This window comes from Daktulosphaira vitifoliae, unplaced genomic scaffold (assembly GCF_025091365.1).
Source record: "Daktulosphaira vitifoliae isolate Bord-2020 unplaced genomic scaffold, ASM2509136v1 Scaffold_2, whole genome shotgun sequence".
Classification (NCBI taxonomy): domain Eukaryota; kingdom Metazoa; phylum Arthropoda; class Insecta; order Hemiptera; family Phylloxeridae; genus Daktulosphaira; species Daktulosphaira vitifoliae.
This window is the reverse complement of record NW_026099573.1, coordinates 2,869,397-2,893,780: the sequence shown is the minus strand read 5'-3', so window position 1 is coordinate 2,893,780 and position 24,384 is coordinate 2,869,397. Positions and strand designations below refer to the sequence as shown.

The 24,384-nt window shown below is 24.8% G+C and overlaps 2 protein-coding genes and 1 long non-coding RNA gene across 3 annotated transcripts; all 3 read right to left on the bottom strand.

The window, feature by feature from the left end:
- Positions 1-3,595: 3,595 nt before the first annotated feature.
- LOC126898799 (tyrosine-protein kinase transmembrane receptor Ror-like) lies at positions 3,596-13,504 on the bottom strand. Its single transcript, XM_050673156.1, has 10 exons — positions 13,057-13,504; positions 8,291-8,446; positions 8,084-8,226; positions 7,154-7,330; positions 6,730-6,916; positions 6,170-6,331; positions 5,323-5,444; positions 4,791-4,964; positions 4,228-4,386; positions 3,596-4,173 (listed from the first exon to the last, which is right to left on the bottom strand). Exons 1-10 carry the CDS (start codon positions 13,097-13,099, stop codon positions 3,853-3,855), a joined length of 1,644 nt encoding a protein of 547 aa, XP_050529113.1. The 5' UTR covers positions 13,100-13,504; the 3' UTR covers positions 3,596-3,852.
- On the bottom strand, positions 8,462-11,868 carry LOC126898903 (uncharacterized). The gene is made up of 3 exons (XR_007702422.1): positions 11,117-11,868; positions 10,968-11,023; positions 8,462-10,905 (listed from the first exon to the last, which is right to left on the bottom strand). It is a non-coding gene; the product is annotated as an uncharacterized LOC126898903 (long non-coding RNA).
- Positions 13,505-20,684: 7,180 nt separating the features above from the next.
- Positions 20,685-23,950, bottom strand: LOC126898798 (uncharacterized). The gene is made up of 2 exons (XM_050673155.1): positions 23,033-23,950; positions 20,685-22,440 (listed from the first exon to the last, which is right to left on the bottom strand). Exons 1-2 carry the CDS (start codon positions 23,911-23,913, stop codon positions 21,627-21,629), a joined length of 1,695 nt encoding a protein of 564 aa, XP_050529112.1. The 5' UTR covers positions 23,914-23,950; the 3' UTR covers positions 20,685-21,626.
- Positions 23,951-24,384: the final 434 nt, after the last annotated feature.

Genomic DNA, 24,384 nt, shown 5'->3' with positions numbered 1-24,384 from the left:
CTGTTGCAATTAAAAATTTGTAACTGAATCAATATAATGGAATAACACAACAAAGAAATGCAGTTACATCAAGTTAAAATTTTAAGATAGAGTTTAATCACTTGATTATTAAAATTTTAAGTTTGGTTAATGAGAAAATATTTTATTATCTACTTTGAAAAAAGTATTGTTAAATTAGATATGTTAAATAAAATGTATTTACTAAGCAATTTTTTACTATTAAAAACTAAAATATTGAATTAATTAATTCTTAGTTAAATAACTATAACTAAATATCCCTTCATTAATAATTATAAAAAATTATGTATATACAAAAACATTGCAACTTCGATGCGAAGCTGAGACGGTATTTACCATGTGTTATTTTTTTGATTTTTTTTTTTAGTGTCTGTTTAAATTTTTTCTCAACTCTCATCGAACCGTTTTTTTTCAATGATACATCAAAAGATCTCAAATCGTATTTAGTCGAAGACATTATACTCAATAATTGAAAAAAATTCTCTCAATCCCTTTAAATTGGGGAAATCTCCAAAAAAATTACAAATTTAAAAATCGCTAATTATCGAAATTTTTTCAATTTTTTTAACTTCAATCAATATAATTTTTTTATATAGATGTATGATGTCTTTACCTATCATTTGGTTTATTTTTTTTATAAATCTGACTTTTTACCTGCCCACAGAAGGAATTCAAAAAATTAAAAAAAAAAAAAGTATCAGTTCAGTAGTTTCCAAGTCCATTGCGGACAAACATCGTAACATGAGATTTTTATATATATATATATAAGCGTTTTTTATGATAGTTATTTTAATCACTATCAGATATCATCTATACTAGGCCTAACTATGCGTCCAATAATAACGCAAAATGTAATTAATAAAGATATAATCAAACAAAATAAAACATAAAATAATGATACACTTAAAACAGAATAAATAAATAATACACAAAATGAAAACTTAATGTCACAAACGTACCACGCGGAAAGAGATTCCTTCGGTACTCCCGAGGTCTTCTCTCTCTCCCCTTTCAATTCATTCCATTTCGTCTTATATACTAAAATATTTTCTTTTTCTTTTTATAAAATTCATATAGTAATCATTTTCAAAAATGTTTATAAATATTTACTTCCTGATCTAGTAACAATAATTCGGGGAATTACAATTAATCTAAACATTACAAAAGTGTTCTACTTCTAGGTTTACAAATAATAGACTACAGTAGAACTCCAATTATCCGAATTAATGGGGACCGGGACCCATTCACTGACTAATCAAAATAAACAATGACAGGTGACTGCAATGCGCCGGAACTGGAGTGGGAACTCTTACCACGTGTTGTGCCTACACTGACGCCGCGGACTTTGGACAAATTTTTTTCTGATTTTTTCTGAAAGTGATTCGGATAATCGGCGATTCGGATGATCGGAGTTCGGATAATTGGAGTTCTACTGTATATTATATTTTTGTATTAATAGATCAAGAAATTCATAATTAAACCAAACAATACAAAAATGCTTTTNTCGGGGAATTACAATTAATCTAAACATTACAAAAGTGTTCTACTTCTAGGTTTACAAATAATAGACTATATTATATTTTTGTATTAATAGATCAAGAAATTCATAATTAAACCAAACAATACAAGAATGCTTTGNATCAAGAAATTCATAATTAAACCAAACAATACAAAAATGCTTTTTTTTCAGTTTTACAAAATAATGACCTATATTACACCGCGACCCCACTGTGCTGGGTTGTTCTTTATTAAATTTAGGTAAATAGTAATTCATATAGAAAAATGTACTTTGAAGGTGATACGTCTTCAGTAACGTATTTAGGAGGGCTAGAAGCAATCACTTGGATGGTATTAGATTTTTACATAACGATGTGTGAATTTTTTAAAGCTGTGCACATAACATTTTTTTTTTGATAACCAAATGTAGTATAAAAAATCTTTATCCAATAATTTTTTTATTTGTTTAGCTTCAATGGTAACTGTGAACTAAAGATGAACAATATATCTATTTCTCAATCGGAAATTAACAATAAGCTGAGTGCTGCGCTATTACTTAGAGTTCCAACAGTTCTGGCGCAGTAGCGACTGTCATATATCTGGTATGACATTGTTTTTCTACTAGAAGTATAACTAGTATTATGTTAGTACACTGCCAGCAATGGCAGTAAAGTGCTGACCGTTAATACTGTACAGTACTTAGACAAGACGACAGCCAGTACTACGCTAATACAGGCTAGCCTGGTTAGTTATCATTACTAGTACAATACATCGCCCATTGTTAATACAGTATACTTTGAATATTTAGTTTTTCAAGTTTTCAGCGCTATTAGGTTCAACTAAATTAAAATCGAGATATTTTAATATATTGATCATTAAAATCAGTCTGATAAAAGCTGAGAATTTTCATGGACACAAACACCATTACAAAATTAATATCTTACCTGCTTTGTATCTTAGCTAAAAATGCATCTTTAATGTGAATATTCAATTTTTTTAGTAGTATATTAAAAATAACCTACATGGATAATACAATAAAAAAATCTGCAATATCATTATATATGCATAATTAAAACAACGCATAAATATAACTTAATATATACAATTTTTGTAAAATTAACATTTTGCTTTGTTTGAAAAAGATGTTCTTAAATGTTAAAAACAGTTTTTTACAAGAAAAAAAAACGGATTTCATGATGTTTTATGGAAAATTATGTCTTCAATTTTCTATACCGAAGAGAATTGAATTAGTTATTGTTCTCTTTTAATACTTATTAGTACCATTGAATTTGTACATTTATACTTGCTACTATACATATATCATTATTATATATGTTGAGTACTGTTTTTGTTAAGCATAAAATAAATTATTCTTGTTAAATATTAATTCTGGCCTGAATTAAAGTAAATTATTAATGAAGATTATAGTGATTTACAAAATAAATATGTCATTAAACAAAAACTAGTATTTTAAACAAATTTGAAAAATATAAATACTGTAAAAATTTACACTCGTGCCTGCAAAATACAAAGAAAAAAAAAAATGGAAGTTGACGGACTTATTATTTTTATTGTCGGATCAGTCCTCACCTTTGGAGTTGTGTATATGATCAAGTCCGGAGAAGGCGGATCTGGAACGGATGAATGAAGTTAAACCCAAACATATTTAAAGAGTATTAGATTGAGATATGTTATTACACATAACAAGTCACTTAAGCAGACCAAAGATTTGTTCAATATTTCTATTAATTCAATTAAATATTAAAAATTGTAAAACTTAGAAAATTTATACTTCCAATTTGTAAAAAATACAAAAATAATGGCAAGAGTTAAGACAAATATTAATGCGCGCTAATCATACATTTAGTTTATAAATGTCTTCGTGAGTTTTTAAAGTCTAAAATTATTTACTGACCATAAAATAAGTAAATCTCTAGAAAATGCTCATTATTATTTTGAATATATTTTTAAATAATAAAATATAATATGAAAAATGAATACATCATGTTTTAATTATATCGTTTTTTGGTAATTTAAGAACAGTGATTATAAAATATTTAGTTAATTAATGTGTATATTATAAGTGAATATTTACAAATTTTATAATGTGTATATACATTTAAATGATAAATACGATTAAATTTTAAAGAAACATTTAAATATGGTATATTGAGTATTTTTATAATGCAATCACAATGAGCCATGTATAATTATTTATACAATAAAAAAATAGTAATATCAAAATTCTCAATTTGATGAAATAATTATTTCTCAACATTGAAGTATATAACACTTATTAATAGTTATAAAGGAACTAAAATTGACCAAGCAACTGTTTTAATATGGCAAAGGCAATATATATTCTCTTAAACTGTCTAGTTCATCTGGACATAAATAATTGTCAATGTCTAATAGCTCTTCTGATGGTATTTTTCTAAGACTGAGATGATCTACAATAGCTGGTAATGCTGGAGGTCGAGGTAAAGGGCTATCCAGCTCAGGTCGTTTGGTTACATTTTTAAGTCTTTCGTATATGTCTGAAAATTTCAAACGTTCTTTAGGGTCACTTTTCCAGCAGCCATTCATTAAAACACAAATGACGGGCGGACAATTGAGTGGAAGTTCAAGCAATACTCCATCGTGGATTAATTTTAATACCTACAAAAAAAAGATTCATAAAATACATAAACAATCAATAATTCTGTTGCATACCTCGTCATTGGAGTACCCATAGTATGGCTGTTTTCCCATCGAATAGATTTCCCACAGTACAATTCCAAATGACCATACGTCTGATTCCAAAGTAAATTTACCGTAAACAACACTCTCAGGTGACATCCATCGTACAGGAAGAAGTCGGGAACCTCCTACCTAAAAATCATAATTTTTTATGATAAATAATAATGTGATGTAAAAAGAATTAAAAAGTTCATAAAAAAAAAATCATTTTATTCAAAAATTATGTTTATATTTAATTCAAACAATTACAATTATTATTACATTGCACTATTAATAAGATAAGATCATGAAATGATAATTTGAGATAAATTATATAAAAATATTGATTTCTTATAAGCTTTTTAGCTTTTTTTCTTTATATTACTAATAAATTAATATAAATATCCATAGACAACTGCATCGTTAAACTAAATTTAATTAAAATAAAAGGCCAAAAGTCATATTTTTTTAGTTACATTTTTATTGTAATAATAGTGCAATATTTTTGATTTTGTAGAAACAATTTTTAGTGTTTTTATAAAAAGTAGCATACTAACTTTATAATAATCACAAGTATATATATCTCGACTCATTCCAAAATCAGCAATTTTCACAATTAAGTTGTTTCCTACAAGACAGTTTCTGCATGCAAGGTCTCTGTGTACAAACCGCTGGCTGGCTAAATATTTCATACCAGCTGCTATTTGTAATGATATAATCAATAGAGCGTCCTATAATTATGGTTGAATTAAGTTGATCAGTTTTTTTTTCATTAAATAATTAATGATAAAATGATAATATAATAATAATAATATTACATAATAGAATGGTTTTAATTAATAATTTTTTACTCGAGTACAGGTAACAAAGTTTAACTATAATAATACCGGTAATGTTTGATTTAAATAAAGAGCATAATTAATTTCTTTCTTTAATTCTTCAAAAATATTTAATAATAGTTTTTTTTTATCATTATTGACTCAAAACTCGCGTAGAATGAGAAAAATTCACACGTAACATAGATAATTCATGTGCAATTAATAACGCTAATGCAATTGTAGTATACTCTAATGCAAGTTCAATAAGTACTTTGTCTAAAATAGGTAGATCCGATGAGTAACTTGTGAATTGTTCACTACTATTACGCAACACTTCAGTTAAGTCACCATAAGCCATATATTCGAAAACCATCCAAGGAGAATATTTGTCTTCTGTAAAAATTACATTAAAATTATTATTATTGTGATGTATTCAAGAATAGAATTCAGATATAATGTTTAATGTTACACAAGTGCATTTTAAACAATTTTTGATCTATAATTGTCAAATTAAATAGAAAGATATTATTTTTCTTAAATTTAAACTTCAAAATGCTATTCGTAGTGAATACATTTTTAGTATATATATTTAAAAAAAAATCATCGTAACTTCGGGTTGAAATTTGAAAAAAGTTTGGTTTTACAAGATCAGGACTTTAGTTTTAAAGACGTTCATTGTAATTGTTATTACAATTTTATTTTTTTTTAAGTTTTTATATAAATAATATTTTTACAATTTAAATTAAAAATTTTTTGTTTTGACGAATGTTATTGTTGTTGAATATTATTAACTTAAATAGTTGTAAAATAGTAACCTAATTATAACCAACTTGATAAAGTTATGGTTTCAGTTACAGTTATAACTTTTTTAAGCATTTTAAAACATCATTAAAAAAGTAATTTAATCATGAATTTTTATGATCTTGCAAAATTATAAAACAGAAAAGAAAAGATATTTTTAAATAATTATAGTAATATTATTAAAAAAATATTAAATAAAAACTTTTATAAAAAATTCATTTAAATCATGACTCTATAATTCTTATTTTTTATACGAAAAAGTAAGGAAAATTACAAAAACAGATATGTGAAATATAAAAAGTACAAACTTTTATTACCTTGTGGACACACTCCAATTAATGTAAGAATATTCTGATGTCTGAAATAAGTCATAATCTCCACTTCTCGCATAAAATCTTCTTTAGCTTCTGCATTAGCATGATCTTTTAGTACTTTAATTGCTACAGTTTCAACTTTTCCATCTGTATGTGTCAGTGTTCCTGTAAAGGGTCAATAAAATTATTTTAATGGAACAATTAAAATGATTGGATCATTTGGATAGATGAAGGAAGAAATTTATGCTGTAATTAGAACATAAAAGTTGACCCCTTTTTATTATTTAAGAGATGAACATAAAAAACTTGACAAATGATAAATTGAGAAAACATGTATCTAAAAGAAAAAAAAATTTATATATATATATTATTTTTATTTAATCAAAAAATCTGCTGGTTCATTAAATTCTGAATACCGTGTATTATATGTAGCTATAAAAATATATTCTTTGAATTATTTTCATTTTGCAAGTATTGGACTGTTTATGATAAAACTGGTTACTCTGTATATCAAACTACAAAAAAAAAAAATGTGCTAATCATTAATATAAAAATTTATATACCTTTATAAACATTTCCGAAATATCCCTGACCAATTTCCTCCATGTGGGATATACAGTCTTTGCTCAAATAAGGTATTAGTATAGTATCTCTTATTATGTTGTCTTCTAAAGATGGTGTCGAGTATTGAGTGCTCAAAGCATAACAGTCGTCCTGAATCATACCTTTGAAAATAGGTACCTCAGACATCTGTACACATAATTTATGCTTTCATTAATGTCATATCAACATTAGTGGTGTTACTTTGACATAAAATATAAAAAAAATCATTCACAGGTATAACATTTTTATCATTATTTATCAAAATTTTCCTTAATAAACTTTCAATAAACGCATAAATTTTCCCATTAAATTTTCAAACTTTTATATGAAAATTAAGACTTTTTAAAGTGTAATTTATAAAAATTACAAAATATTAATATTTACCTTTTGTTTTATCTTATTTTTTCGTTTGCAGCAGGGACGTTTAATCGCTTTGCCACAGCAAACAGCTAACACGATTACAACTGTTACAAAAGCCGCCACACATGCTGCAAGCAGCAGAATAGGATTAACAGGTAGAACAAAGCCGAGTATGTTTAAGTGAAATGATTTGAATTGTAACTATATTAAATAAATACATGTATTTATTTGTTACGTCTATTATAATAAATACAAAGAATTACTCAAAATGTTAATATTAAAATTTCTACTATAAAAAAATTTCATTAATTTTTTTTCTTACTAGAGACAAATAAGAAAATACACATTTACTGTAGGTCAAAATAGCAAAAATAAAAAAAGTAACACAAAATATTGTGAAACAAAAGTTATTACAATTTTAAAAATATTGTGGACCATCTAAGAAAAATTGGAATATTTATACAAACAATTTTTTTTTAGAAAATATAATTAAAAATATAGATCGTTGAATTTACATGATGATTCTTTTGAAAACGTTTGCTACTATATTTCTCTTAAAATAATAATTGCCACGAAAAATATTTAAATTTTTTTAACTTCATAAAATTCTTGATTTATTTATTATAAAAAGCAAAAAAAAAACATAGGTTAATTTATTTGAGATAATTGAAAGGAATCGATAAATTTGCAAGATAAGATTTGTAAAAAGTGTTAGAAAATTTGCATGAATTAAACTCGTATTCAAAGTATAATTACTAGAATACAAATTAATAGCTTAATGTAATGCACATCCTTGATGCCAGGATAATGGTATTACATACTACTAATTTTGTAGTTGAAGAAATGAATTCAATTTATAGGTCCCCTCGAGTATGGCATACATTTTATGGTAATAATTATTTATTTATGTCTTTAATTTTAGTTGAGATATATACATGATACAATTAAACATACCGAAAAAAATGATGTCGTATCGTTTATCGATTTCGATCGGATTGGATTGATTGTTGTGCTTTGTAATAATGGATTTGATAATGTCGCCTTATGTCCATTTTTGTTGATGCTTAGATTTATGAATGGTTTTGGTGCAATCGGAACTTTATATGACAAAAGTAATAAAATCAATAATATAATTTATTAGGAATTATTTTTATAAACTACCAGTGTATCGCTTAGGACACTTTAAGTCTTTGGTTGCCGGACTTGAGTCTAGAGGACAAATACACATATAAGTATTACTTGATAGCTGTTGACATGCAGCCTCTGAGCCACATGGTTTTTTTTCAACACAAGACCCAACCTTCAAGTTGTCATTTTCTATATATGGAAATATAAAACTTAAAATTAATCATAAGTATAAAAAAATGTTAAGTCAAGTTGGGATCCAGTAATATTGAGTTAAAGTTTTTTTTTTAAATTATTTTTTATTTAAATGTGATAGTGATAGTCACTACCGTGAAACGCTTTATTGAAAATAAATAAATTTTGATATATAAATCAGTACTTTAATTAATGATTGGATTTTCAAAAAAAAATATATATATATATATATTTTGTTAGCAAGGTCAATGATTCGAGTACAGATCGCGGGTAAATGAACTCCTCACTTTCAAACGCGTTGTAAATATTAATTGTTCGAGATAGAATGACCAAATAATAAATATAAAGTAGAATCTTTTCCATTTAATAAATAGTTTGTTTTTTGAACAAAACTCCTGACAGATATTTACAATGAAACTTTTTACATTCGATTAATCTTTTTTGGATTTTTGCAATAACTTTTTAGAGTTGTTTTGGTAATTGGCGCTATCTCTCTTCTAATAGTCGATTTTATGAAAGCCTTCATGTCCATAAGTTTATATACATGATTCTTCAATGTCCTCACAAAAAAAAATTCAGAAGGTGTTTAATTTGGACTACGTGGTGGCCCAATAAACTCTGTGTTTCACAAAATTTAACTTAATCCAGAAAATATTAATCCAATGTAAAGCTTTATGGCAAACGTCAGAGGAGCTATGTCAAATAGTATAGTTTCCATTTTATTTTGGTTTTTATTTGGTTCTCTTATCTTGAACAGCCATTATTTAGACGCGTTTAAAATTGGGAAGAACATTTTGGCCAAACAGTATTTTCAATAAAATTTTTGCAATGATCCGTCTATTTAATATTAATTGTAATTTTTCGGGACATTTTCCTTTATTATGAAAGTTAAGGGGATTTTTTTAAAACTATTTTTTTAAAACTTCAACTACATATGATTTGTGATCTTTTAACATATTGTTGAGCAAAATAGATTCAATAGGAGTTGATGACTTTCTTTAATGATGAGCTGATAAAAATTTTAGCGCAGTCTAGTATAATCTGAAATAACGCCACTAAAAACCAATGTTCTCAATACAAATCTAATATCTAAATAGTAATTAATTAAATATTTTTATAATCTAAGTAAAAATTGATTTAAATCTTTAACTTGATATCTTATTAATATAAAAATTATAATTAATTATTATAATTCAAATTTATTATGTATTATATGAAAAGTAAGGGAGTTATTAATATAATAAAAATCTTTTTCACTTCTTACAAAAGAAAAATAGAATAAATGCACTGATTTTGGTCACTATAACACTTTTAACCATAAATTAAGTGTATTTGTTTTAGAAATACTTTTAAAAAATGTTTGAACTAATGTGCTCTAAAACCTATAATTGTGATTATCAAAATTAATTTGTTCTAATAATAAGTGGTATGGTTTATGATCTAATAACTAAATAACAAGTGGCTATAATAGCTATTAAGGTGGCTATAACGGGTATTCTTATCCTAATTCCATTTTTTTGGACATATTTAAAAAATCTACCGAAGAGCATGAAATGGATGTGAAATATAACATTTCGGACGCAAAATGTTTTAATAACTTACGGGAATTTACACTAATATACTCCTTATGAATAGTTGAATAGATCATATTAAGAGAACTATTCTGTTTTTTGTATTAATATAAAGTAATTTATTTGATAATATAATACATTTTTATACGATTTTCATCAGTTAAGACATGGATAAACAAACCCTTGCATTGTATTTGAAGTCTAAACAACATGTGCACCCATACTGCACCTAATTTACTTTAAAACCCATTAAAATACAGTATAGAAAGTTAACACCCTTAGCGACCTCTTTTTAATAGATGTGCGTGAATTCCAATGGGATTGAAATGATCCTTGAAATTTAAAAAGGCGTGTATCATGTCACTTTAATTTTTAAACATAAGATTAATTGATTTTGATTTACATAACTATTTTATGTTAATTGTGGTTCAGTAGTCCTATTATTTTTAACGTACTTAGGGATTACTTAGTTTAAGTGATATATATACTTAGTTTTTGATATATTTTCAAAAACACTGTTGAAATTACATCTATTTAAAGCACCCCGGGAATTTTAATTCAGTTAAATTGTAAATTTATTTATTGTTCAGATAAAATTATAAATATTTAAATAAACGAAGTTTTGTTTTATGTTTATAAAAAAAGTACAATTATATCATAAATTGATTTACTTTGTGGTAAAAACTAAAATAATTAAATAACAATTATTTTTAGTCAGCTTAAGAAAATAAATAAATATTTGAAATATAATTATAAACAAAAGATTTTTAAATTTATTGAAAATTTATAAACTTGAATTTTTATAGGAAAAACGCTCAGGATCATTAGATGACGGAGATTGCTCTTCCTTATTTTTTTGAAAACTGTATCGCTAGTAAGTTTCAGCTGAAATATATTATATATATATATATATATATCTGAGTATAACATTAAAAGTTAACACTTACTTTAAATATCCTTAATACGTATTTAATAATCCTTAATAATCTACTTAAAAGTTCGCCTGTTTGAAAAAAATTGAAACAATGTAATACATAAATATGCTTAACACCAATGCTTCATTAGTGCTTTTGAGGTAAATTTTTCTTTATATGACCTGTTAATTATCTAAAAGGACTTGCTATGTTGATATTGACTTCTCTGAACTTATTATATCCATTTAAGATCGATGCTTTCTTAAATTTTTATGAATAAATATATCGTTTATTTTATTTGCATAGGTTTTTTAACAAGAGTAAGATTATTTCAATAAAAGATATACGAAATAGGTATAGAGTAATATGTAGTTTATATCGAAAAACTACAGAGGTATAACGGCCGGCAGAGGTCACCGCGGATCACGAATTAATTTTGATATGAAGTTGCGATTACATTTGAAATTGTAACATAAGCCATACAGAGCATAATTATATTTATTAAGGATTTGTACTACAATAAAAAATAATGTAATGAGATCTAAGAAATTTAGTTTTAAAGATTGAAGCTAAAAAAAAATTCTTGGCACGTAGTCATTTAAAACCATAATTTATTATTATTATTATTATTATTTAACAGAAAATAAACTGATTTCATTATACAGAATGTTTAGTGAGTAAGGTATCGGGTTAATTGTTATACACAATAATGACAATAGAAACCCGATTCCTAAATTACTGAACACTCTCTCTCATTCTCTCTCTCTCTATATATATATATATATATATATATATTGCTGATGAATTATTGGTTATCGTTATGTATCAATACAAATAAATGATGCGTTACTTTAAACCGAAATTTATCCTAATTGTGTACCTTTATATTATTAATTTAAAGTTCGATGGATTTATAATTTTTGAAATTTTTTACTTAATTAAAAATATTATCCAGGTAATCCAATAACTATTTCGACTTTTCGAGTAAATTTTCTAGTATCGATAACTAAAATTATTTGCGAAAATCATTAGATTTAAGTATTGATAGATATCATAATTAATGTGATGGGTAAATTTATTTTTAGTACAAAATTATACTAAGAATTCAGAATTCTAAATAAATTTCAAACTATATATAAATAGAACACCAAAATTTATCTATAAAAACTCATCATATTTATTTTTATTAAATTAATTATAACATATCCATACATCTCATGTTGTTAATGTAATTGTGTTGTTGATTTAGATTTTGAACCTTTGTTAGTATGTATTGAGACGTTTTTAAACGTGTAATAAATATTGATAATATATAATAAGATATTATAACGATATAACAGTAATTTATTAATATCAATACGCTTTACAGTTGACATTTTTTTTTAAATTAGATAGTAATTGAACACTAATGAGAAAAATTTGTTCTAGCACCTAGTTTTTTAAATTGGCTCATTAGTTTTACTATTCCTCAAATCCTGGATTTATCGATCTGTTTTTACAGAGTTCAAAGTAAAAAATTTTTTTTAAACTAAATTTCATTGTAATAGTCAATCAAAAATATTCCATACAGGATTTTTAATATCAATGCGTTGATTATTAAAAAAAATTCATAGATTATACATTTTTTGTAAGATACAAAACAATAGTTTTTATGAAAAAAAATTATTAATGAAAATTAGTAATCAATATGCATATATATTTATAGATTTTCCATAGATGAATGAAAAATACTGTTCAAATATTTGATATTTAACATTTGATAGCAATTTCTCAAGGAAATTAAGATGTTTTAGACAATAATGATACGTGCAGTAGATTTATAATAAGACGATTATTATAGATTTAAGCAATAATAATTTTAATAAAATCCTGAAGTGTTATTGAATACATCTAAATTTTACTAATAAATATTTCATAATATATTTCAGTAAAAATAATTACATCTATTTCGATTGTATAAGGTCGTTAATAGGTTAATATTTATGTGTAGCAACCCCATATATTGATAAATTATCGTTTAAAATTATAAATTATTGGCTAGAATGGTAAGTAAACTTCACACTCAAGAGTTAGCTTTGTTCATATGAACTTCTATTACTTATATTAATTAGTATTATCTTACCGGTAAATCTTTTTCTTTGATGGTGTAATTTTAATGGAATCATATTCTCTGATATTCAATTATTGGCTTGTCTTTGGTTGAATGTTCCGTTTTCAAGTTTTTAAAAGTAGTTGAAATTTTTTACAATTTGTTTCATTATTACGGTAGTGAATATATAAAAATGAAAAATGATCACAGTTTTAAAATTATTTTGTATAAAATTTAAGAATAAACATAAATAAGTTGTCGTTTTGAATTATGAAATCAAGGTGTTTCAAAACCGTCGATAGAGGTATATGTTGATTAACAAGGTAATATGATAGGACTGATAATATTATTAAAACTAACGATTAAATCAGTTTCATAGAAATAATATTATCTAACTTAATGTTTTTGTATTCGATAATTATATTTGTTATCATTTTAAATATGTATAATGTTTGGAGTATGGACTACGAACAGCAAAAAAACGACTTCTGAAATCTGAACATCATCGGTTCAGTAACGCTACTGACTAATTTTACCAGTAGTTACTGGCGAGTAGTGTGGTGCTTACTTCCCTGAAGATAGTTTTGTGCTATTACTTAGTACTATATGCACTATACTCGTAGTATATAAAAAGTGTGGCTGCATATGTGCATTATGTTATACATGTATATTGTATAAATACAATTATATTTATTGTTTAAAATAAGTATAACAAAATAAATGATGTTCCGGTTAATTTAAACGGTTTCCACGCACCCTGAAGACTGGGTGCGACGACTGTTTAAAGGTAAAACTATATACTTTTCTTTGACGTTTAATTATGATGTCCTTAGAAATTAAATTAATTTTTTCAATTTAATTCTATAATTAATATTACGTTATTAGAGTATCCAATCAATAACTATTATTAATAGTATATTAGAGATGTGAGTACAGTTAATTAACTGGGTAAAATTGAATTAAAAAATAAAACCACCTCTTTTACTGAAAAAAAAAATTACCTATAAAGTTATGACCCTTTAAATAACATAATATGAGAAACCATTATATAGCCAGTTATGAATTATTTTAATATTAAAAACTCAGTGTTATGATAAAGTTAAAATTTCCATGTTAAATTATTTAGAATAAAAAGGCTTATGACTATTAAAAAAAAAACGAAAATAATAACATTTTTTATTTACCTTAAAGGTTTTAAATTATACTATAATTTATTTACTTATAATGAAAAGATAATTACGTGTGAACATTTATAACCTCATCGACTCTGCTCAGTATCATGTCATTTACTCATTTGGTAATGTATGGAGAAATGATAGTTACTTCTATTGCACTTACAATACAGTAAAACATTTTAAAATTAAGGTCAAATTATCAAAAAATGATTAGTGTTTTGTAACAAAAAACAAATACTTAAACTTTAAAAACGCTATTTTGTTGCCTAAAATAAAAAGGTTCATTTTAGGCCATGAAATATATTTTAAATATCTTGTGTTTAGTTTCAAATATTTAAATTGTCAAATACAAAAATTGTCCATATTATAATATTAAATTCATATTAAATCACATAAAAATTTGTAAATAATAAAACTATTAAATAATAATACATATAAATTTTGGTGACCTATTTTCAAAAACTGATATCACAAGAAAAAGTATTTCAAATAAGTTTAATGTTGTAATTAAATAGTTTCGTATAATAAAACTAGAGACTTAACAAAATTTTAGAAGTCAAATATTAAGAAATTAAATATTAAATATTAAATATTAAGAAAGTCTATATTAGAGACTCTCATTTTGCTCTGATCGCGAATTTAATATAATGATTCGTTTTTTGGAAAGAACGAAACAAATGTCATTTTACCATAAATATGGGAAATTATTAAACAAATTAATTAGTTTTAACATGTTACGGATAAATAAATGAACCTCATTATGAGGTTAGATTTTAAGTACTTTTAAATTTATCTGAGACAATAATGAGTTTTCCAATAATCATATAATTTATTATAACTTTTTGCCATTATTACCACTCAGTCGGTAAATTTACAAACCTTTTTATTCGTATATTTTGCATATCAAATAATAATTATTATTACACATTTTATTTTTTCTGTAGTGCATATGTTTCTGAAGAGTAAATTTCAATTCTAAATTTACTATGTTTACTGATATTAATTATATTTGCAAATGAAAATCTCTTCTGATTTTTTAAAATTACAAAGTGACTTCACTTTTAAATAAGTTTACTTTGTGTACAAAGTATCTACAGAGTGATACACGCTAACTATGTCTAATGTAATATTTTAAAAAATACAAGTATTATAAACAATTTTTTTTGAATTATTATGGATCTTTGATGAGGTGTTTCAAAAGAAAATTTAAATTTCTATCATCATCTCTTATGCTTAAAACTTGTATCAATTTCATATTTTCAAATGGCAACCTTATTTTTTTACACCATTAGATTTAGTTAAATAAAAATAAATATTTTATTTAATATTAATTGCTCCACGGCTCTCTAAAGGTTAGGGTTTATTAAGAAAAAATTATAACAGACTCGAACGTTATAGATCGTAAATCGATAAGCGCTATTCTTTCTACGTGCGTTGACACAGTAAACCGGTAGCTCTTATCGCTAAAATAAAATAAAAATGAGACCGTTTTAGAAAAACTAGTGAATTTTTTCATAAAATATCGTAAATTTTAAAGTAGCGTATCTTATTTGAAAATTCATAATTTTTTTTTTGCTAAATATTATTATTTTATGATGAACAAAAATATATAAAAATGGGTTTGCCATTTGAAAATCTGAACTTCATACAAGTTCTAAGTATAAGGGATGATGATAGAAATTTAATTTTTCTTGTGAAACAGCTCATCAAAGATTCACAATGATTAAAAAAAGTTTCTTTATAACACTTGTATTTTCAAAGATATTACGTGAGATATAGTTAGCCAATCACCCTGTATTTTCAATCGTTTCAATCCATCAAAATATTCACAGTTTAATTTAAGGAGTCATAAATCTTATGAAACATTTGATTATAATATAGATGTTAATTTAACAAAACTTAATCATATAGGGGATTTAGGGATAGTACATTTCTTTGATTTGTCACTTGTTGAACGCATACAATAAAATATTATGAGTATTCAGCTTTATAATAAATATAGTTTAAAAAAACTAAAATAACATGCTTTTAAAGCACATCAAACTAAAAAGTTAAAAATAACTTAAAAAAAAAAGCTTAAAACAATTATGAACGAAAAATACTAGTATTATTTTTAAAAAAGAGTGGACGCTCAATATACGAAAATATGGCACAAAGTGCCATATACTGCCGACAAAGTATAAAAATGAGAATAACTTCCGATATACTGATTTAAAAGTTGTTATCAATCAGTTATTTTCTTAATTAGATACTTACTATTTTATAAGCTTAAATTAAATACGTATGTAACGTTTGAAAAAATAAAGTTGACATCTTCATAAGTTATAAATTATGATATTAAAAAGTAATTTAGAGCTAATAAATTAAAAAATATACGTAATTAAAAAAAATCAAAAATTTTTTTCCCAGCGTTGTATTTATTCTAAGAGTAATCGAGTAATTTATGATAAACCGATTAACCGATATATATTCAAATAAATTTTAGATATGGGATTGTAAAAAAAAAAATAATAATAATAATATCGGTTCAATCTTAATTATTTCTTCAATTAGAATTTTTTTAGTTTTGGAAAAATATGAAAATCACTGTTTCCGGGCAACTATGTCGAATTTTTTAAAATTTCGATAAATTTTGCAAATTTTATTAAATTCAACAACGTTTAAACAATAAATATAAAATGCTCGAACCATATTTGGCCTGATGAATAAAGTTTTTTAAGTTTTATAATTACGAAATTAATGATTTTTAATCGTAACTTAACACAATAATAATAAATGTTTCTATTAAGATTTTTCATCACAATAAATTTAGTTAAACTATCTACAAAGGCATATTTCGTCCACTATGATGGTGATGAATTTCATGATGGTGTGCAAATTAAGAGGATTATAGAAAATAGTGAAAATGATCGCTATGGACTAGATGAATGTAGTGGAGTATTAATTACTTCCACAATGGTGTTAACGGCTGCTTGGTGCACTGGAGTACTATATGCGGCAAATGATACAACTGGCATACCTAATGTAGAAATTGAGGTCAGTTCCTATATAAAAAGTAATCTAAAATTAATATTTAATTTGAATTAAATTTCATGTGTTTTTTTTGCAACTCATATTATTGTTATGATTAGTGTTTATCATAAAAAGCTTTTCTAATTATTTGTTGAAAATATACATGTGTTGATTATATATACAGAAAATTATATCTACAATGAGTGTTTAAAATTATCATACATATCATATAATTTTTGAAAATATTTAGATTGAATTGAAAAATGAATTAAATTAGTCGAGAGATACGATTCAGTGGAAATTAGAGAACGTTTTAGATATTTTAAACTACTATATTGTAAAAACTAGTTTTAAATATTATTTGAAACTAGCATCGTAAAAAATTTGACAGTGATTAATATTACTATCTGACATCAAATTTTTGACGTGATCTTAAATGTATGTTGAAATTTCTCGTGTTCATAGGCTAATGATTGGATTTTAAAAAAAGAATGCCTAAAGTAGGGAAAATGTCTAAAATATTGCTAATAAAAATTACAAGAATAATTCATTTTTTAAAAAAGTCATTTGAATGCAAGTTTTGATTTTCAATGAGAAGTGTTCATGTAGTTAAATACAAAAAAAACTGACATAAAAAAAATTTTTTTTACCTATCCTAATAATATTGAAGTTAGAAATAAAACTCGACACTCCAATTGAAAAAATAGGGCTATCAAGGAGATGGAAGAGTGAAATTCTTTACTCTTCATTCAAAACTCTTCGTTTTGAATGTTATCAGGGTACCCTCTATAATTTATTCTTAATTATGCCATTATTTCAAATAATTTAATTTACTATTTTTCAATAGGTTAAACTTTATGTGGAAAATGATGTTGTTCGTGAAACAATGAAAATCATCGAGCAGAGCATTCATCCAGATTGGAATGTAACTACTAACGAGGGAAATTTAGCAATTTTAAAAATGGAAAATGCATTTGACTATCATAAAAAAGGATTTCAACCCTTACCAATAACAGATTGGACTGGCATGAGATTAGTTTTAGGAGGAAGTAATTCAAAATCCGAAGCTCAGTATAGTGAATGGCGATTCACTGGCTTTGCGAAGAAAAATAGATTGAAGTATAATTCCTCCCAAATATTAGAATCTAGTCATATGTTATTCGGTCGTGGGGTAGGCGGAAGATGGTAAGTAAATTTTTAATAGTTACTGATATATACCACGATCTGATATTTTAAAAGTAAAACTTACTTAAAAGGAAAAAAACATCGATAGGTTAACTGATTTATTTAAATACCTACATTAAAATCTGTGGCTATTTTCTAAGAGCGAATATGTCAATTGCTGAAAATTTTTTAGGAGAATATAAATAAATTCGTCATTTTAGAACCACAAAACCAAACAGTGATAAACTGAACCAGTATCTTGTAAATACGCCAAATATTTTATTAATACCAAAAACACCAACATATTTTACTATACTAACACCCATACTATAAAAACATAAATCCAGATATTTTTTACATAGTTTTATCTAAATCAATATTATTTTGGTTAACTCAAGAGCCTCCATTGAATTATACTTCGATTATATCTCTGTAAAAATAACTATAAATGCTTACATTGACACTCTCAACTCCGATTAACAAACTTATCCATAGTAAACAATATTGGAAAAAATTAAAAACGTTTGTTATAGAAAATATTATTCTTCAATAAAAAAATTAACACTTTAAAAACTGACGAAAAAATTCCTACCGGAATCAGTGGCCGACTTATAAGGATAGGCCAAAAACCCAACCCCCAGGTATGAGGCCAAGAAAGAGGCATGGGAGGCTGTGGCATCAACGAAAAAGAATAAAGCAGTAGGACCAGAGAAGTGCTAGTAGAAGTATGGAAAAAATTAGGTAGTGTTCGCATAAGTTAGTTGAAAAATCTTAATAGATGAAGAGAAACATTAGTAACAAAAAATAAAATTGTATTTTTGCCTGGAAAGTGACTGATGAAGCAAGTTTTTTGTGTGAGACAATTAAAAGAAAAGTATAGGGAAAAGAAAAAAAAGCTTTTACGAGGGAGGTTTTAAAGTAGAATTTAATGAGAAAAAGTATCTTAAGGAGGTGTATTAATAAAAAAGAGAATATGTACGATAACCATGTATCAGAATAAAAAGTATGGGTGGAATAACAAAAAATGTTAAGGGTAAGACTAGGAGTCCTCGGGTGGGTTAATTGGAGGGAATATAGCAGAGAATAAGTTTAGTAGAAATGAGAATGCTTAGATGGATGAGTGTAGTGACTAGAGAATTTACGATAGGGAACGAATATGTAAGAGGGAGTGTAGATAAACGTTAATCGTGAATAAGATGAGAGAAAAAAGACTTAGATGGTTTGATCATGTAATGAGGAGAGAGAGAAATCGGAAGCTTGTAAGGACAGTTATGGAAATGAATGTTGACAAAGAAGAGTGTTTTGCGGGTTTACTTAATGAAATTAAGTAAATAATTAACCAACATCGCAATTACTTTTACGAAATTTTTATTGATGAAAATTACATTATAATTTGTCACTCGCGCGTGTGTTACATGTTATCTGGGCCGGGTGTAAACCGGTATTACCGCTATATAACAATCGTAAAGCTTATCATTACTCAATACACAACAAAGAGGTAGAGGAAGACTATAAAAGAGATGGAGGGATATTATTGAATTCTATATGAAGACGGATTATGTGTGCATAGATGGTGTGAGTGATCAGATCGTGTATAGTGGAAGTTTTGGATAAGGGTGGCCGAACCCAAGTAGATGGGATAAAGGCGAGAAAAATGAAGAAAGATTTTATTTATTATTATTTGGCTCTTTTAAAATTCTTACATTATCATAAGTTATAAAATTTTGTCAATTTTAAGTACTAAAAATAATATGTTCAACATGACATTTTGTATTGAACTTTTATATGGATTATTTTTAACATATTAAAAATTAAAATCAATAATAATTTGAAAACAATTTTTTTTTTTACATTTAATTATTATCTTAAATGTAAATACTCGTTTTTAATAATTAGTAATAATCTCATACTGATTTGCATTACAGTGTTTCTCAGTAATTTTAGTAGTTTTAATCTCTGTCGGATATCATCTCTACTTATCCTAACTATGTTCTGTTCCCACTACGTCTCAACTTCACTGTACTATTGTTTATTTATTATTTATTAAAAGTAACAAAAAACTAAAAAATATTTATTTATTTAAATATAGTCATTTTTCTTATACAAATTTTTGATGGGTCCATAATAATATTAGGACAAGTAATCATTAAGTTACAAACATTTGAATAAAGTGGGTATTACTTAATGTATTAAAATGTTTGTTACTCGTCCTAAATTTGTTATTGACCCATTAAAATTTTTATATAAAAATCTCTAGAAAAATAATTATTTTAAGATTTTTGAAAAATAAACCTTTTTTTATTGATAAAAATAAATATAACACAAATGATTTTAACTTAGTCTAGGAATGTAAAATATTTAGTACATCAAAACTTAATAGATTTGTTAAAACATTGTGGATAATCTGTATAAATTACATAAAATTTCAAAATGAAAAAAAAAATTTATATCAAGTAAATAGATATTGAAAAAATTGAAACAATTAATGAACTTGCGCATTAATGAACATATAAAAAAATGTGATCTGAGACGAGGCGAAACTTATAAAAGATCCTCACTACTCAGTGAAAACTAAATGAGTTACAACATAATTTTCATAATAGACTGAATTAGAGCAGGTTTGTTAAATATTTCAGGTTATAAGCCGGCATTACACAAACAGCAAAAAAACATTTTTCTAACAAAAAATTCACTTTTAATGTTTGCGGAGTGCTAAAAAATTGTTCTGATATTTTCGAATAATTTTTTCAGGATAATGTTACCTAAGCTCTATCATTAAAAAAAAAAAAAATTACCAATTAATAAGAAGATATTTAAAATATTAAATACACACAATTATCCATATTTTATTTTAAATAAATGATTAACACTTGACTTTAAAGTTAAAAATATGTTTAGTAGTTTTTTATCCTGTTGGGTTTTTTTACACTTCAAAAAATATAACATAATTTTCGTTAAAAAAAGAACAAAATAATTAACTTTATAAGTTTTTTTTTTGTAATATCAAAGATAAGATACTTTAGTGGTTCTTACATCTTTTTTTATACAACATATTTTTAACATTTATTGAAGTATTTTCAATATTATGTTGTAACAAGTGTACAGGCATAGACTGCAATAAATTCAGAAATTTACTAAAAAATATTTCAGAAATGATTTTTAAGTATTATGTGTAATATATTAAACAATGGTTAACAATAATAAAATAATAGTTTTACGAAATCTACTTGTTAAATTTAACTAGTTGATATTTTACATAATTTTTCGGAATCCCAGATCTTCATAACAACTTTTGTAAACCAGTTCACAAAAATTATCTAAATAATTACATGCATAAGAATAAGTTTCAGTTGACTGTTGAAAATATGGAATATTCGTTGTGCTTGCTAAATGCTTGAAATAATTTATTATTTTGTTTTTATTATAAAAAGGTTCTTTTATTTCACAACGGAATTTTACATTAACTAAATCGCTATTGAAGTCATTATAAAATTGTGTACGAAAATTTATAAAAATGTTTAATTTTTTTTCAATTAACTCGATTTTTTTATTATCATTTTTATCGATAAAATTATCTTGAAAAAACTCATTATTATTAAGAAAACTAAGAAAATCTTCAACCCATTGTAATATTTTCTGTAAATTCGAATGAGACCTAAAACTAAAATCCCATATTGATAATTCCTTTAAAGTAATTAGAGCTGTATACAGTCCTTCAAACATTATTTTGGATTTGTTGAATGAATCAAATAATTTAATCAAGCAATTGTAGTTGTAGCATTTTTTATCTTCACTGCATAGAAATAATATAGCACCTAATATTACATGGTAATTTTTAATTATTTCTGTATATCTACATCTTAATAATTGTGTTATATATTCTTTTTTTATTTGAAAATTCATGTCATCAATTGGGTCTTTTAATATACAATCTATGTTGAATAGTTTATCATTATAAATTATATTTATGTGACACATTGTTTGCCAACCATTTTCCTGTCGAAGAATATTGAGAGCTTTAATTCCATCATTTTTATTTATACTTGGATCTATTGGAGGTATGAGTCTGTATTCAAAATGTTATAATTGTTAGGTAAATATATAGAAGAAATAAATTAAAATACTATAAATGAGACATTGTTTTATTTCCATTTAGTTCAATTTTGTAAAAATGATTAAAAGTATAGATTTGATACATAAACCCACTTGGAAAAACAATTAAATATAATAAATACCGTTAATAATGATTCAAAATAGCAACACTAAAATAATTTCGTTGCGGAATATTATTAAAATGTAATTTTTTTCATAAAATTAACTATTTTAAAAGATTTTGATAAAAGATACGGATTTACTATATTCACATTACAATAATATTTGAATATAAATTATGTAATTTATATTAAATGTAAACAAATAAATATATTAAAAAATAAATAAACATGCTAAGTTTGTTTATTTCTTAAAATATTATTATTTTTTATTAGTACACGGAGATGTTGCATATTTACCATAAAAAAAAATATCAAATTGTCTAACTTAAAAATAACATAAGCTTTAAATTTAAATTTCTTATATTTTTAAAAAAAACATATTAAGTTATTTATAATCAAAAACAAAATTAGCATAAAACTAAATATAAATATAGGCATTCTTACTCAGGTTTATTGGGGTTGAGAAATTGTTCAAAGCCGAGATTTGTGTACCAAATTTCTATGTTTTCGTTATAAAATGTTTTAAGTTTACTACATATTAAATAGACCAAATAAGAGTCATCTTCATAAGAGTATTCCTTAAATTGAATTGTAGTTGAATCGGTTTTTGTAGAAGTGTCAATAATATTACTATTTTCATAGAGATTGTTTACTTTTGTTGATGCTTTTGTATAAAATTCATTTAAATTCTTAAATTTCGATGTAGTGTCTTGAATACTTGGTAAACTATTGAGATCAAAATGGCCGTTCTCTGGTATTTCTTGAAACACATATTTTTGAAAAAAGTTAATTTCATCAATTATAACATTCGGCACAATGGATCCTTGAAACACACATCTTACATCTATGTAGCTTAGAAACATCATAGCTTTGTGCAAATTTTCAAACATAGTCTTGGAATTTTTCACTTCTTCTACGAGTGAAATTACACAACAAATAAAATTTTCTTTTAAATTTCTTTCATAAAACTGACTACATTTTTGGAGAATAATATATATATAATCGAGAAAGTTTTTTAATATCTCAGTGTACTTGAAATTTAGTATACTTATTGTATGAGAATAGTTATTTTTGAAATTATTATAGTTCGTCTCAGGTTTGAAAGCTTCTTCAATACTAATAATATAATTTAAATCTATTTTCAATTTTAGATTTTGTATTTGAGTGGATACAATATGTGAACGAATGTAACCAATCACTGTTTGGATGTAATTTTTATAATTATCACGATAATTGTTAATACAATTATATTTGCAATTTACTCCTTTATCTAATTTCATAACGACAATGGCAATAGACATTAAAATCAACGAATAATATTCCATTAAAATAAAACACTAACAAAATATAACTTGTTGAAAACTACAGGAGATTTAAAAAACAAATGTCAATTTGTTCATTATTATTTTATATCAAAGAGTTTTTAGTAAACAAATGTGTATATAGAATATACATTTTTTTTACGACAATAAAAAATCACTGAAATTTATTTCTTTTTTACAAATAAGTTTTTACAGGATATGTTAATTATGTTATTATACGTCATATAATATGTTGATAAATTTCTTCTTTAAATTCTGTATTTATAACATTAAAATATCGCAACATTAAGTCTCGCAGCTTCGGATTCGTGGTTTCGACCAATTATCTATAAGTATTAAACGGATCACTAATATTGCTCACAAGATATTTTGAATTAAATTGTGTTATTTTATTTAATGAGACCTAATAATTATCTTTAAGACTAATTTAAATTGTAACATATAACTCTTATATCATAAGAAAATAATGATAGA